At 51.2% G+C, this 15,510-nt stretch overlaps 2 protein-coding genes across 2 annotated transcripts; both read left to right on the plus strand.

The window, feature by feature from the left end:
* The first annotated feature begins 5,500 nt into the window (after window positions 1-5,500).
* On the plus strand, window positions 5,501-8,182 carry SCGB1C1 (secretoglobin family 1C member 1). Its single transcript, XM_027813744.1, has 3 exons — window positions 5,501-5,630; window positions 7,212-7,402; window positions 7,917-8,182. The coding sequence occupies exons 1-3, from the start codon at window positions 5,540-5,542 to the stop codon at window positions 7,938-7,940; spliced, it is 306 nt and encodes a 101-aa protein (XP_027669545.1). The 5' UTR covers window positions 5,501-5,539; the 3' UTR covers window positions 7,941-8,182.
* A 2,871-nt stretch (window positions 8,183-11,053) lies between these two features.
* On the plus strand, window positions 11,054-15,487 carry CIMAP1A (ciliary microtubule associated protein 1A). The gene is made up of 7 exons (XM_055722560.1): window positions 11,054-11,059; window positions 12,221-12,509; window positions 12,839-13,039; window positions 13,256-13,473; window positions 13,527-13,543; window positions 13,595-14,072; window positions 14,681-15,487. Exons 1-7 carry the CDS (start codon window positions 11,054-11,056, stop codon window positions 14,765-14,767), a joined length of 1,296 nt encoding a protein of 431 aa, XP_055578535.1. The 3' UTR covers window positions 14,768-15,487.
* Window positions 15,488-15,510: the final 23 nt, after the last annotated feature.

Here is a 15,510-nt window from a genome sequence, read left to right on the forward strand (position 1 = left end):
AGCCAAATCCTGCTGCCTCTCCCCTCAAGAACACTGTGTTTATTAAGTGTTTTTCTGTGCACCTGTAGCCTAAAATGCTCGCTGCTGGGGCTGTAAGTCTTTGCTTATGTCCTGTAGGAAGGTTACACCACTTCTTGTGGAGGGATGTGGCTCCAGCACTACCTGAACCCACTTGCCTGCCTGGCACAGGAATAAATCACCAAATCCCAGACAGGGTGAGCTCCAGCCCGCCCTGCCCAAGCAGGGTCACCCATCCCCTGCCCAGGACCACAGCCAGGCGGCTTTGGAGTATTATCCCCAAGGAAGGACACTCCAAAAGCAACCTGAGGGTGCTGGCAGTGAAAAAGGGTTTCCCAGTGCTCAGAGGGAACCTCCTGTGTTTCAGTTTGTGCCCACTGTCACTGGGCACTGAAAAGAACTTGGCTCCGTCTTGTTTTCAGGGGAGGCTTAGACTGGATGTTAGGAAACATTTCCTCACAGAGAGGGTGGTCAAGCCCCGGCCCAGGCTGCCCAGGGAGGGCGCGGAGTCACCATCCCCAGAGTGGTTTGGAAAACACGTAGGTGCGGTGCTCAGGGACAGGGCTATTGATGGACTAGCGCTAGGTTAATGGTTGGACTTTGTGATCTCAGAGGGCTTTTCCAACCCATCCCATTCTCTGATTCTGTGGTTCTTTCCCCCCTCCCTTCAGGTATCGAGATATGCTGTGGAAGATCCCCTGGAGCCTTCTCCAGGCAGAACAGTCCCAGCTGGCTTTGCTTCCTCGCGTTCTCTCAGTGTTTCCTGAAAACCCACCCAAATTGTCTTTTCTTTCGTAACAGACACTGGGAGAGCCTGAGGTTTTGCTAGTGCTTCTGCCGCCTCTGTCCTCCCAGTTCAACACATTCACATGCACTCGGCCTCTTGTCACTTTGGGACCTCACAGATCAGCCTTCCAAAAGAGCAGATGCCAGCCACAAAGATGTGAGCACATCCCTGCAATGCTCCAGTCCCTGTTTACATGCATGAATGTATCATGAAACAGACACGTCACACAGAGCTCAGAGATGTGGGGAATCTCTCAGTGCATCCCACCTGCAGTATCTGACTCACCTGCCAGCAGCTCCGACCTGTGGCTTGGCTCCAGTCACAGCAACGAAAGCAGTAAGCAAGCTCTTCACATGCTTTCATCACTTCTCCCAAAGCTGCACAGAGACCCTTGAGCTTTTTTTTTCCAGACTAAACAGTATCTGCCAGAAAAAAGAAAAAAAGAATGTGCTAGACTATGGAACAAAGCCACCGTTTTTTGCTGTGCTAACAGTGTATTTCAGCTCCACATTCACTAAGGTACTACATTTTCAGGTACTCCTTTCCAAAATTTCTCTTTACAATAAAATAAAGTAACTGTCTTTGTTCATTAATCTTATTAAAGTGTAGGATTTGATAATTTGCTTTGGGATGATCCTTACCAGCTGTCTAACTCATGGGAGACAAGCTGTGGCTGAATCATATATAGATTAACATCTATAGTTATCAGGCAAACAAGTGCGATGCCACAGCAGCTGTCATCCCCTTACACTAAGTTATGCACCATGACAAGAAAACAGGAATCATTCTCGAAGGACAATGTGATGGAATTTTACAAAGCAAGTGCAAAACACTCGCGTCTCTTAGATCATTTGTAATATGAGAGAGCATAGGGAGTATCTCTAAAGAGACTCCAAAAGCTCTCTGGGCAACCCGTGCCCAGAGAATTGCCTACCGTACAACAACAACATATTCAAAGCAAGAAAACCACGTGGGTCAAGCGCAGTGCCAACATCCCACCGCTCTGATGCGTCCCTGTAATGGGAACGGGGGTATTTAGTGTCACAGCTCCAGCATGAAGATAATAACAGGGTGTGCTCACCATGAAAGGATGTACTCCCCTCCCCTTCACCCCGGACCTTGTTAAGCTGCTTGTCACTAATTGAGGCAAATCTGAAGTTCACACTCTTTTAAAACAGAATTATATACATTCTTTGTTTAAAACCAGAAGAACATGAAAAAAACCACCTCCTTTTCAAGCGCACCCTTGCTCACTCCCAGTGGGATCAGCTCCAGGGATGCAAAAATCAGGACAAGCTCCTGCCAGGACAGCTGGTGGTAAAACCTCCTGGGAGCTTTTCAGACTGAATTCCTTAAACTTGCAGCTTAGAAGTTGAACGGCCACAACATGAAGCATGGACGAAGCCTGTGTCCCGCGAGTCCTGCCATACTCCTTTGTCATTTTGCTTTCAGGCGGCCAGACCCGCTAAGGGAAATGAGATGGAGAGCTGGGCGGGGGGATTGTGCAGCACCGTGTCCCCGCTCGGTCAGCGATGCTGTGAGGGGAGCAAAGCCACAGGTACAGCAGGTGCCTTCTGAGGCCGTGTTTGTTATTCCAACAGACAAATACTTCTTTCTTTTAAAGCACGGTGGGTAAGCAAGCACACTGAAGGCAGGTGGCTGGTAAGATCCTGGAGCTCCCAGCACAGTTCCTGTGTCGCCCCTGTGGTCCTGCCACAGTCTGGTGGTTGCTGCCAGGCTCTGCTTGCTAAGCACCACAGCTTGCTCCTAGCGAAACAGAATTCATTTTCTAAGCAACAGGAAAATAAAACCCCTTTCCCCTTTTCTGGAATTCTCTGCCAAGAAATTCCACACGTGCAACAAATACAAACATCTCCAGGACTGCAGGGCTTCCACTCGTGCTGTGGAAAGATTCTTCCGCGTATTATCCTGACAGAGAGCCCACAGCCCGCCCAGGCGGTGCTGGCGCTCGTTCCTGTGGACAAGCTCGAAAACTGGTGAAGGAGCTTTCCTGTACTTGAAGAATTCCTGACTGTCATACAGACGTGTTGGAACACAAGACAGAGAAGCCCCCAGTCTCCTGATTTAAACTGAAAAAACCACCCTCAGCAACAGGCGCCACAGTGAGGGTCAGAGGACCAGAGCAGCCTCTGCAAAACGCCGCGGGGCCATGCGTCTGAGCATTCTCCAACGCTCCGCACCTGAAGTCCAGGTAAGCAACAGCTAATGATGTTTGTCCAAATCATAGGACCGGTCCCTGAATTTAATATATCCTGCAGGTACAGCTTATTTGCCAGCTCCCACAGCTGCCACTTTCTCTTACAGTCTGTGGCGCTTTGATTGTGGCTCCGGAGACATCCACGCTGCATGCATCCCTCCGCATGCACAACTACCGACCCAAGGGAGCCCAGTCACTCCTCGGCACTTCTCCTCTGTGGCCAGGGCAGGTCTGGTGAAGAGCCTCCAGGGAAGGAAAACCCACCTGGAGAATCAATTTCAAGACTTTGTTAATGCACTCTAAGCCAGCTTACAGCCCGAGGTCCTCTGCTGCCCACCTGTCCCAAAAATGGAATGCAAAACTAATGTAAACATTTTTGGGAAGAAATTTTATGTTTTAATTTCATTTTTCAGTACTGTGGTCACCCAGACAATCAACTTCACATCATTAAAAGATTAAAATAATGTATTTTTACAGTCCTACACAAAGGTCGCTGAGCATTCACAGATCATGTAGTCCTTCACACTCACCTGAAAATCCACTATATTCTCTACCAACCCCTTGAGGCCCCGGACACCCCTCCACAACCACTTAACATTCTAAGAGGGAAGCGGGGGACCTGTTATCTTTCAGGCTGCCCACTACTTTGCCACGTTTTACTTGAGTGCCAATGGACTTTGAAACCCTCTGCTAAAATTTAGGGGTAGTGGCAAAAGAACAACCTGAGATGTAAAGTTATCCAAGACCACATGAACGAATCCAGGTGGGAGATCCCAGACCTGTTCAGCACAGATGCTACAAGGGGCCAAATAGCCTTTCAGGAAAATAAGTGGGTTTTTCCACTGCTGTTGGTTGCACATGGGATATGCAAGGTCTCAGAGAAAAAGCATGGTTTTCTGATGCCTGGGGGGAAAGAAGACAGGTAAAAGAAGAAGGGGAAAATATTTAGTCTTTGAAATACCATGGTCATGCCATTTTACAGTCATAGCTTCTCCATGTGGTACCTCAATCATTCAAAAAAGCCAACCCTCCCCATTTTTACTGCAATACACTATTTTTTCAGCCGAAGATGTGGCCTTGTAAAATCTACTGCCTCTTTCTCTCCACAGGGATGTGCTGCATGTGCAGCATCTCCTACCCGAGAGCCATCAAATGAAGTCCCACGGGAAGGGCTGAACATGACATGTCTCCCCCTCAATGCGTTAATGGTGCAGAGCACTTCCTTCTGCAGAAAGCAACTCCTGACATTTGCAGGGGAGGCTCTCACGCTTCCCTCTTTCCTAGAGAAGGAGTCAGAAGGAGGGATACGCCACTTCCACAGAAAGACCTATCACAGAAAGACTTTCTCCTATCTCATTTTGTTCCAACGTGCACGCTGCCATTACTGCCTCCGTTCTGCAGGGTAATTCTAGATTTCAGCAGGTTCGCAGAACAGGGTGCCACCCCATCAGTGACACCTTGCATCTCACTGGGAACATCCACGGATCTGACCTTCACTCTCCTGGCCTCTTCACCCCACCCACCTTTGGGCTCTAGAGGGGTCCACATATGCGCCAGGAGCTCTTCCAGTTGTGCGAAGCACAGGACAGAATGGAAGTCGCTTGGGCCTTCCCCACATGGAAGGAAAGGATAAGGAGGCTACCAGCCCTTCCTGGCTGCCAGCCAACAGAATTAGCTCTGTAACTCAATGTTCAGCACAGATGGCTAATTCTTGCTTCAGCCGGCCAACAGTGCATTTTTCACCTTAAAAACATGCTTCTTTTTTTTAAGTTTGGGGTAACACTGTGATACTATTCTAAAGACCATCCACGGAACTGATTCAGCTGCCAGTTTGGAATTTATGGAGGCAACTTCTCCATGCCTCAGCTTGGCTAAGAGCAGCTGAAAAGCTGTAGAGAAGCAGCTATTGAAGATGTTCTTCCTTAATGTGTGGTTATTTTCATTCATGCATCAGCCTACTCTTTTTTTATATATCTATATCTCTATCTGGATCTAGATCTATAGATACATTTCCAGGTCACAGATCATGATGTTTATAAAGACATGTTAGTCCCTGCAGGACTGGAATTACAGAAAAGAAGCAGGGAAAACAACAGAAGAAGAATTATGCAAGAAAAGTCGTTGCAGTCCTGCATGAAATCACATCAGAAGCCTGGGATAAATGAGCTTGGAAGTGCCTTGGATAAAATGTCTCCACACATTTATTGGCCACGGATTTTCCAGTCTGCATCTCACAGGGACAGAGCAATCTCTCTGCTCCTGCCGAGCTTCCAGCCCCGCACAGCCCCATGTAATGTCAGCACGAACTCTAACTGAGCACCATGCTCATTGCTCCAGGTCGTGACAGCAGCTGATGCAAGCAAAGGTCACCCACATTTTTCATCTGTCCACTTCAAAAACAAGCATGACCTGGATCCAACGCTAGCACAGCTGTGACCGATAAGGCCCATGCCTTCCACCGCATTGCGCAATTCCCCACACATATATCCCGGGTCTCGTGCCTTCAGCTGCAAAGGATGCTCACTGCCCTCCACAGCCTCACACCCTGCACTGCTATGAAGCTGACTGTTCCTCTGCTCATCACCATGGTGCTCTGCAGCTCCCTTGGTAAGTTTTGCTAATCAAAATTACAGGATTTTATTTTTATTTTTTTTTAAATAACCTTGAACTCATTAAACCTCCACACAAAGTATTCAAACTGCTCAGTGTACCATTAAAACACCTGTTAGAAACCACTCTAGGAAGCAATGGAAAGGCATCTTGGTGCCTCGTTTAACATTTGCAGAGAAAGCATGCTGTGCCCCTGCGTGATGCCCCAATGATTCCCACTGAAGGCTTCTGGTGATGACAGGGAAATTTAAGTACCTGGCTTCCAAGAAAATACTATGCACAGCAGCTTGTGTAAGGTCTCTGAGATTATTTCTGCTTGGGCACTTATGGCAAGGTTTGTCTGACTAAATTTATGCAACCTGCGACATGACGGCTGGTGTTGGAGTACTCACCAGGCTGTCCTGTGGGTCAGTGGCCCGGTGACAACGCAGGTCCGCACAGCACAGGCTCCTGCAGTGCATTGGATCATCTGTCCTGCTGCTTCCAGGGGCCAGATCAGATGTGGAGACTCAACCTTAAGCAAAATGAACCCAGCTTTACTCTGTTGTTTAATGATGGGTAACTACTACCATCACCCAGCACCGCCTCTCGGCTTGGCTCCTGGAGCCCACAAAGGTGCCTGATCTGAGGCAGCTGTGATGGCAAAGTGTCAGAAACCAGAAAATAAACATGGGAAAATAAGTAAACTTGGAAGGTGAAAGTACCTGTGAAAGCAGAGGCAACGTAATGCAACATGTTGCTTAATTCCTCCGAGGTTATTAACCAAGAATATAGTTATGTGCAATTAGAGTAAGAGAAACAGTAGGGTGATCAGGAATACGCTGTGCACTGATAAAGCAGTCTTACCAGCTGAAGAACCTAGTGATTTTATAAAAGCAAATAAAGAACACAGATTTTAATCAATGTGGCTTTCACATTAAATCTCATAAATTAAGAATGAGGATGACAATAAAAGGAGGAGGAAAAAACCTGGAATTTTTCTAGAAGGGACAGAACTTAGCAGACTGATAAGTTTTTGGTTTTTTTTTTTTTTTAATTAAGGCTTAGTGAATAAATCATGATGGTTCATACAAAGAGAATATAGAAAGGAGGTCAAATTGCAAGGCCTTGGAAGAACAGCATGTTGCGAGCAAATTCAAAGTCAGCCTTTGTAGGCAGTTGTGCAGGGAGCAACATCAGAAGGCAACAAGATTTTGACTTGAAGAGATTATGGAAGTAGAAACATTTTCAGTTAGCTTTCATCTAAAATGCTGATGCTTCCAGAAACAGGAGGGAAAAATTGTAATTACTGAATATTATGGACAACAGAGAGGAGGGGAGGGGACAGGACCTGGCAGGCAGAAGGTTATCCATGGACAGTGGGATGCCACCGAGGGAACTGTGCAATGGGACAGCTCCTGGAATGCCAAACCATTTCTCCGGAAGCTTTAAGAAAACAACTGTGAAGCTGAGAACACTGTCAGCAAAAAACTTTGCATGATTTTTATGTTGTTATTGGGATGGAGAGGGTTAAAGCAGCTGAATCAGAACAAGGGAAAGGTTGGTTCATCTCAGCCCACTTTGTCTCTCATACTCCAGGGGCTGGCTCTGATCATGAGGTCATCCCCAGCTTTCTTCAGACGCTTCTTGAAGGCTCTGCTGAACAGCTGTACATTGGACCAATTTCTCAATATGAAGTCGATGATTTGACTAAAACCGCTTTGAGCGCGTTAAAGGGATGTATTGATGACCTTTCTCCTGAGCATGTAAAGGCCCTCGTCAATCTGCTGGTAATCCCCTCCTTTTATCATTACCATAATGGCTATCACTGCGCAGCCTCATACCAGATTCTGGACAAAAAGCACCCAACAACTTTAACCTAAGCATCCCTTGGCCTCAGGTTTGGTTGCATACCAGCACAAAGCTTCCAAGGGCTTTAAGAGAGCAACAAAAGATGCTCTCCGCAACAAACACGGTGGCCCTTGGTGGCTGGCACTGACAGAGATGCTCACTCCCCCTGTGGAAGAAGCACCTGCTTCATGCAGGTGTGTTGTTAGGAACAGAGCCAAGATGAAAGAAAACTTCTAGGCAACAGCAAGCCGGACTCTGGCAGAGGTGACACGCTTGCTCTCTGCTGCTTGTGACATGCACTGCCCTGGTGAGTGCTGGCAGGTGACAGACCACCGCTCCGTGCTCACGCAGGCTCTGCCAGGGAACGGCCCCGACGTGGCGCAGAAGCCTGGCTCTCCTCTGCGGTTCTGTGTTTCGGCGTGCTGCATTCACTGCTCTCCCTTTCTGTTTCAGAAACTTGTTCGGACAGAGGCTTGAACGAATGGAACGTTTGACCCGGCTGCTGCCAGCACTTCCCAATTACTTCCAGTTTCTCATACCCAAAGCCTCTGGGAAAATGACGACCATAAAACCAGAGGAAAGCAGGATGCTGGCAGCTGTTCTTCCTAAACTCTGTGTGCTCAGTACTACACCCTCTCACTTTCCAGTCTGTTTTAGATCTTATTTCTTTAGCGATAACACCTAAGTTCTAAATAAAATTCAGATGATGTTTTAAATTATTTCTGTCACCTGTCCTTACAAATAAAGGGTTTTTTTCTCCTTCTTACTATTAGAATAAGATACTGTTTGTTTTGATAAGGTCTAACCAACAGCATTATTCTATATACCGCCACGCCCCCAACACAGCCAGACACAGATGCAAACATGCACACGGGTCAGCAATTTAACTCTGAATGGCCTCAGGGAATCATGCCCTCAACCAAAGCAACTTTTTCCAAATGTTGACCATTTCTCAAAATAAATGCAGTAGTTCTGACTGACAACAATGGATTCAAATGGCCAGCTTGCTTCGGACCATGCTGATGGCCCTCCGAGCACCCCTGGGAGGCACACACCAAGTCACCTAGAAAAGCAGGGATGTTTCAGCGTCAGCGCTGGCAACAGGAGAAACCTGACAGAAAGCTGGATGCCCCGTGATTCCCAAGGGAGAACTGGGCAGAGAGCACAACCACAACTGCCCCAGAGCCCCTAGCTGCTCCTTTGCCAGTGGGACCAGGAGGAAGGCACCGGAAAGGGCAGCATCCCTCCCAGCCACCCTTGTACCTCTCGTTTGATGCTTCCCCACCACTTCTCTTTGGCTTCACGCTCTCCTGCTGGCTGTGCTGAGTCCACATGAACTCCCAAATGCAGTGAGGGTGGAGGGGAGGGCAACGCTCTCTCAAACTGGCGTGTCACCCTGAGCACAGACAGACTGCTCCAGGGGGAGCAAGCCCACGGGGGTGGCCCTGTCACCCACACTTCCAGTTCACTATATCCTGGGTCTCCTGCCTTCAGCTGCAAAGGATGCTCACTGCCTGTTACAGCACAAGCAAGCTATCAGGCTGCAACAAGGCTTTTACCATTGGTCAGATTCTACTATCCGTACTGTTTATCCTTCCTCTACAGGTCAGACGACACCCCCCCACTCCTCAGGGCTATTTAACTACTTAGCCAGAACGAGCTACACCTGCACATCATCCATGTCAATCAACCCACTGCCTTAAAGGCAAGGCCACAGCTGCATGTTATCAATGCTAATCAACCCTCTGCCTTCACTCTTCTACAACTGCCCTTCACAGCCTCCCACCCCACCCTGCTATGAAGCTGACTGGTCCTCTGCTCATCACCATGGTGCTCTGCAGCTCTCGTTAAGTTTTGCTAATCAAAAATATAGGATTTTATTTTTATTTTTTTTTAAATAACCTTGAACTCATTAAACCTCCACATAAAGTGTGGAATCCCTAGCCTTAGGAGGATGAATTTTCCTTCGTCCTCCAGGACTACCTCTCTGTTAGAATCTGAATTTACTGCTTACAAGCATAGAAAGATTAGTTTCAAACAAACAAGGTACCTTCACACTAACTGTTTGAACCTAGGATGCATGACCACTTCTAAGTTCCTTAAGATTAAACTTTAACCCTTCTGTAACATTTCCTGCCTTTGAGACTTACTTACTTATAAGTCTCATTTACTTAGGTCAGATTTTTCAAAATTATTCTTTTTGCGTATCTCACCTGAATTGCCTAATTCTGGTCTGCAAAATGCAGACCCTGATCAGAGGACATTCCCACTGGTGCCTGGTACCTTGCTGTTATTTCTGTGAGTGATGCCTTAGTCTCTTCTCTGGCTTTGTTGGTGTAACAGGGGAAAGCTTCCAGCTGTCCTTAAGAAGTATCAATCGATACTGACACACCTACACCCATTCTGTCCTGCTAGTTCAAAAAAATCAGCTTGTCAGTAATCTCCAGGTGAATTTCCCCACTTAGTGGTCCCTGGGGGTGGTCTTCTGCTATTTGCAGGATTATTTTTAAACAAATGGGGCGCTTTGCTATTCCAGACATTACTATTCCAGTCATTCCTACACATGTAATCAAATTTTGGAGACTAGAGATCATGGCCTCACTACCCCAATGTGTTTCTTCATGTCTCTTTTCCACAATCCTAGTCATTAGTGGTGACGGAACAATGACTTGTTCTGTGGGGTTATTAACCAGCCCTCTCTGTTTATAGTTGCTTTTAACAGTGATGCCAATTGTTGCTCTGCCTCACTATAATTGGGTGTCAGGACTGGGAGCTGTACCTGTTTTACTAGCACTAGTGCAAGGATGCTTCGTTCAGCCACCTCCTTGGCAGTTTTATCAGCCAACTGATTCCCCACATTCACTGCAGTTTGCCCGAATGGATGTGCTTTGCAATGCATTATTAAGGATTTTTTCCTTGTATTTAATAGGTGACGCTCGGGCTGACAACAGTCCTCTTCCCTTCCAGATAGCTCCATGTACATGGCCTATCCCAAATGCATATTTGGTGATGTCTTGATGCGTAGAGCCTCAGCCTCTACCCCCTGTGCAGCTGTAACCACTGCATATCCAGCCACCCATCTTGTACAAAGCTACTATCGTCGGTACACAATTCCAAATCAGGACCAGTTAATGGTTCATCCCTCAGATCCTCTTTACTGGAATATACATGTTCAGCAATTTGTAGTCATGATACAGGGATTCAGTGTCTCTTCTGAATTCAAAAGCATTGCTGGGTTAACTGCTGTCGTGGTTCAAGTTCTGCATCATCCTGCTCCAACAAGATAACTTGATATTTGAGCATGTGGCTTGGAGACAACCAGTGTCCCCCCTTTTGTTCTAACCCAGAAACCACCATATACGGAACATACACGGTAATTCTCTGTCCCATTGTTAATTTTCTTGTTTCTTGAATTAAGAGCCACAGCACACAAACACTCTGGCCATCCTTTATTCACATTGTCCAATTGTTGGAAAAATATCCCCCAGCTCTCCTTTATGTTCCCAATCTTTAGGTCAGCACATCCAGCATTAAATGTAGTCGTTCATATACAAATAACTCAAAAGGCTTAGACAAACCAGACAGTCCCGATGCAGGTGCCGACATCAGAGCCGCTTTCAAGTCCTTGAAGGTTGCTCAGCATTTGGGGGGCCAGGGTAAATGGGTCTCTTTTGACCCCTTCAGAGGTCGGGGCCCAGGGACGTATACGATTAATAATACTATAGTTAGTTGTGGGTAATCTGAAGAATATGTGTGTCTCTCTCTCCCAGGATATCTGTTCAGTAAGCACGGGTGTGCTGCGTGAGAAGGGCCTCCACGGAGAAGGAAGCCCCGCACGCCCCGGGTGGAGCAGTGCCCCGTGCGCCGGCGCTGCGATGGAGGCCACTTTCATAAAGGGGTTTTACCAACAGTCCATACTGAGGATCCACAGTCCACACCACCCGACCATGCCCAGGAATGATCTCAGCTTTGGCTGAGACATTACAAAAATCCAAGACGATTCACTCACACACACATGCTTACAAAAATTTTGGCCTCAAAACACAATCCAGACCTCAATATTCAATTCTGTTCCAAGATACCCAAGACAATTCATTCACACACACATTCTCAGAAAAAATGCCAGTTCTGGGTGTCCCTGGAGTTACCAAACCTTACCAGTTCGGGTTCCTTACAACTCCACCCTGCCAGGTTTTCACCTTGACCGATGGGCAGACTATTTCACCTTGAAATAAAAGAATGCCTTTTACCTTTCCACGGGTCTTGCTCTGATCCCTCCAGTCCGGGGATTGGAAGCTCTCACCGAGAATCCGTGGGTGCTGGCTGCAGGCCCTGCGATTCCATGGATCCACCGAGGTTCAGAAGCAAAGTTCCATCTGGGTCACCAAAACTGTCACCAAAGCGGGGCATACGGAACTCCGGAACGCCAGCGCAGCGCCGAGGAGCAGGCGTGCCTCCATCGCAGCGCCGGCGCACGGGGCACCGCTCCACCCGGGGCGTGCGGGGCTTCCTTCTCCGTGGAGGCCCTTCTCACGCAGCACACCCGTGCTTACTGAACAGATATCCTGGGAGAGAGAGACACACATATTCTTCAGATTACCCACAACTAACTATAGTATTATTAATCGCATACGTCCCTGGCCCCCGCCGACCAGCCACACCACTGAGCCTGCGTGATGTCACAGTGCGTTTCCATGATGAGCTGAGGCTGCTCCCCAAGGCCACCTAGCAGGTGACACCACAACCTCCCCTGCCAGATCGCTGCCACCCTCCTGCGCTCTGCCACCCACCGACGAGCTCGCCCGTGGCCGGTCCCATGGTCCAGGCTGAGGAAGGTGAAGCGCTGCTGCTCCTTCTGGGCAGGTTTTGCACTGGCCACTCTCCGGGGAAGCCCCTCAGCAGCTCCTGCTGTTCCCGTAGGCTTTGTGGCTGCCTCCGACACGGACGGAGCCTGGGTGGGCACTTGGAGACCCCATCGCCCACGCAGCTTCATCTCAGCCCAGTTCACCACGCCGGCACCCAAGTACTCGATCCCCGGGACAACAGGTAAACCCTGTGGCGAGGTGGGGAGGCGTGTGTGCCGCGTCCGGGAACAAGCAGGCGCAGCTCCGGTCCCCTTCGCTCCACGGCTCCCCGCCCTCTGCCGGAGCAAGGGCACGGGCTAGCCCTTCCCGGGAAAGCCCCAGGAAAGAGCTGCCCGACCCTGCTGAGCGCCACCGGGGCCTCAGCAGAGCCATAACCCTGGGCGTGTGCGAGCAAACCGGCTGCTCCTGCCTCCTCCCTTCCTCCTTCCCCTCCGCTGCTGCTGCCGCACTCAGGAACTGCCTTGAGGTGTGCGCTGGAGGCAGGTGTCCTCTCACAGGCTTCCTTCCCAGGGTACCTGGCTCACAGCCCCACCAAAGTCAGAGCCCCTGCATACACGTTCCCCATGGCCAAACGTCCGGTGGCCAGCAGCTGCTCGCCGGGGCCTTGCTATTACGTCCCGCCGGCCATCACCAGGCACGGGAAGTACGTCGTCCCGGCACAGCACATGGCCGGGCTGCCTAAGACAAAGAGCGAGGTGGCCCCCGGTCCAGGTGAGTACCGCTTCTCCAGCACTGGCTCGGGCAGGACAAGCACGCCTGGCCGTTGCCCCGTGCGACCAGGGTACAAACCCATCGGCTCGTGCCCCTGAGCAGTTCCCAAGATTCCAGAGAGAAAGCAAATGGGGCTGAGCACCTCCTCCTGCCCTGGCCTCTCTGGCTTGAGGAGAGCCCAGCTTCACTGCTGTCCTCTGCCTCTCCCTGCCCCAGGTGACTACTCCATCGAGAAGGCCAACAAGCACGTGTACATGCGCCCGCCAGCACAGCCCATGGCCTTCCGGCACGAGGCCGCTGCGGCCAGCACAGTGCCAGGTAAGGGAATGTGGGGAGCGCAGACACCAGCACCGGCGTGCCCGCCGGGTGGGCTCTGCTGGGCGGCAGCTTGTGCAATGGGCCTAGGGACGAGCCTGCCCGGCAGGACACAGCTAGTCCCTTGACAAGGTCCCTGGTGGCCCAGAGCACCAGCTCCTCCCATCCCAAGGAGAAGCAGCAGCTCAGGCTCTGAGCTGCCAACATGCCACATGCGACAGAAGACGGAGGCGCTGGCAGGAGGGGCAGGACACCCTTCCTGCCCTCGCGCTGCTACCCAGGCGCCGCTCCTTGCGCCGCAGGACTCACAGACGCTCTCCCTTTTCCCCTTCCAGGTGTGGGCACCTACATGCTGCCCAGGCTGGTGGGGCACAACACAGCCTGCGTTCCCGCCAGCCCGTGCTACTCGATGAAGGGGAAGAGTAAACACTACAGCTACCTGGAAGGCATGCCCAAGGTGAGCTGTGCACTCTCCTCGGGGTGCAAGGGCTCCAGCTGCACCAGCATGGTCCGTGTGGGCAGCGCAAGAACCAACACCCACCTTGGGCACCCAGCAAGCTCCACTCCTCTCTTACAGACACCCGGTCCTGCTGCCTTCCCCAAGGTGGACCTGGACACCTACAAGAACAGGGCCCCCAGGTACACCATGGGGAGCAGAACCAGACTTGGAGGCGACAAAACAGTGAAACCGGGGCCGGCAGACTACTGCCCCGGGAAGGTGAGGCACCCATCGTGGTGCTGCTCAGCCATTCCATGCCGATGTGCACTCAAACGCCGCAGGCTCTTCAGGGGGACATGCCACCACTGAAGGGACAAGCAGAGCCAAGAGCAGACCTTTCCCATGTACTGGGATACTGGGGGTGCAGGGGCACCCAGAGTGGTCTGGCTCATTCTGAGTTTCAGCCCAGCTCCAGCCAGGAGCTTGCCCTGGCAGGTGGTGCCGGCATGCCACTCCATTCTGCATCAAACACAAGATTTCCCCACTCGGGGGCCTCCTAAAAACACTCGAGGGATGTATTTTACCCGACCCCAAGCTCCAGTTCTCTGGCCTTCACGTGCCTCCCCAGAAAGGGCAGAAGTGCCAGGCAGGAGCAGCAGCAGCAGCAGCCCCTCAGGAATGTCCTGGTAACACAGGAGGTTCCCAAGGAACGTGCCACCGGGACAGGGGGCGTCAGCTAGAAGTGCCCAGGCACACACGAGGCACGGCCAATGCCACAGACACGTACATCAACTTGCTGCACTGGGCGGCCTCTGCTGAGGACAAGCCTCGTGGAGAACGAGGCCCCACGGTCACGCTTTGTTTCCTTCTCACTTTTCCCCTTCCAGGTGACGTTGACCAAGCCCCAGGCTCCCGCCCCCACTTTTGGACTCCGACATTCCCGCTACACCACTCCTCTGATACTTCCCCTGTAAGTCTAATAAAATAACATACCCCCGTAGATCTTGTCTCGTCACCTTCTGCAGTGGGGTGAGGGGGTGTGGACAACTGGCTCTCTCCGTTCCGTGCCCGTGCTCCCACTGAAACGTTGCAGGTGAGGGTGAGGGGACAGCACCAAGATCAGCAGCGTGAGCAGGGCAGAGCTCTGACCACCATGTCACTGGCTGGAGCCGAACGCTGCCCCGGGGGAGCAGCCCAGCCCTGGCTGAGCATCCCGCAGGCACAGGCTCACCCCAAGGACACAGCCCCTCTCAGCACCCCCATCTTGTTGTACACAGGTGCCCTTCCCTGAGCGCACACCCAGGGCACTGCCCATGCCCCAACGCTGCACCTGTCCCCCCCCCCTCACTCCCGGGCACCCCAGGACCCCCTCACAGTGCCCAGCAGTGGTGGGCAGGAGCTGCTGTGCAGCGCTGGCCCTGCCGAGGCCCCGCAGCCAGCTGGGGTGCGCGGGGAGGCAGCCCCCTGCTTGTGCAAGGCCCCGCATGCGTGCGAGGTGCTCGTGAGAGGTGGCTGGGAGGGCGCTGGCTGCTCATGCAAGGGCTGGACAAGGCACAAGCTGCCCCAGGTTACTCCTGGATGCTCCTTGGGTGCTCGTGCGAGGCACTGGCAGCACACAGTGCTTGTGCTTGGGGAGAGGAAAGCCTGCCCCCTACCCACTGCCCTACAGGGACACGGGTGGCCAAGGGACCGACACATCTAGGTGACCCCCCTTTGC

This window comes from Falco cherrug, chromosome 10, assembly GCF_023634085.1.
Source record: "Falco cherrug isolate bFalChe1 chromosome 10, bFalChe1.pri, whole genome shotgun sequence".
Classification (NCBI taxonomy): Eukaryota; Metazoa; Chordata; class Aves; order Falconiformes; family Falconidae; genus Falco; species Falco cherrug.

Coding starts and splice junctions, on each gene's coding strand:
- SCGB1C1 (XM_027813744.1), top strand. CDS start 5,540: ATGCTCACTGCCCTCCACAGCCTCACACCCTGCACTGCTATGAAGCTG. Junction 5,631..7,211: donor GGTGCTCTGCAGCTCCCTTG/GTAAGTTTTGCT, acceptor CTCATACTCCAG/GGGCTGGCTCTGATCATGAG. Junction 7,403..7,916: donor AGGCCCTCGTCAATCTGCTG/GTAATCCCCTCC, acceptor TTTCTGTTTCAG/AAACTTGTTCGGACAGAGGC.
- CIMAP1A (XM_055722560.1), top strand. Junction 12,510..12,838: donor CTCGATCCCCGGGACAACAG/GTAAACCCTGTG, acceptor CTTCCTTCCCAG/GGTACCTGGCTCACAGCCCC. Junction 14,073..14,680: donor CAGACTACTGCCCCGGGAAG/GTGAGGCACCCA, acceptor TTCCCCTTCCAG/GTGACGTTGACCAAGCCCCA.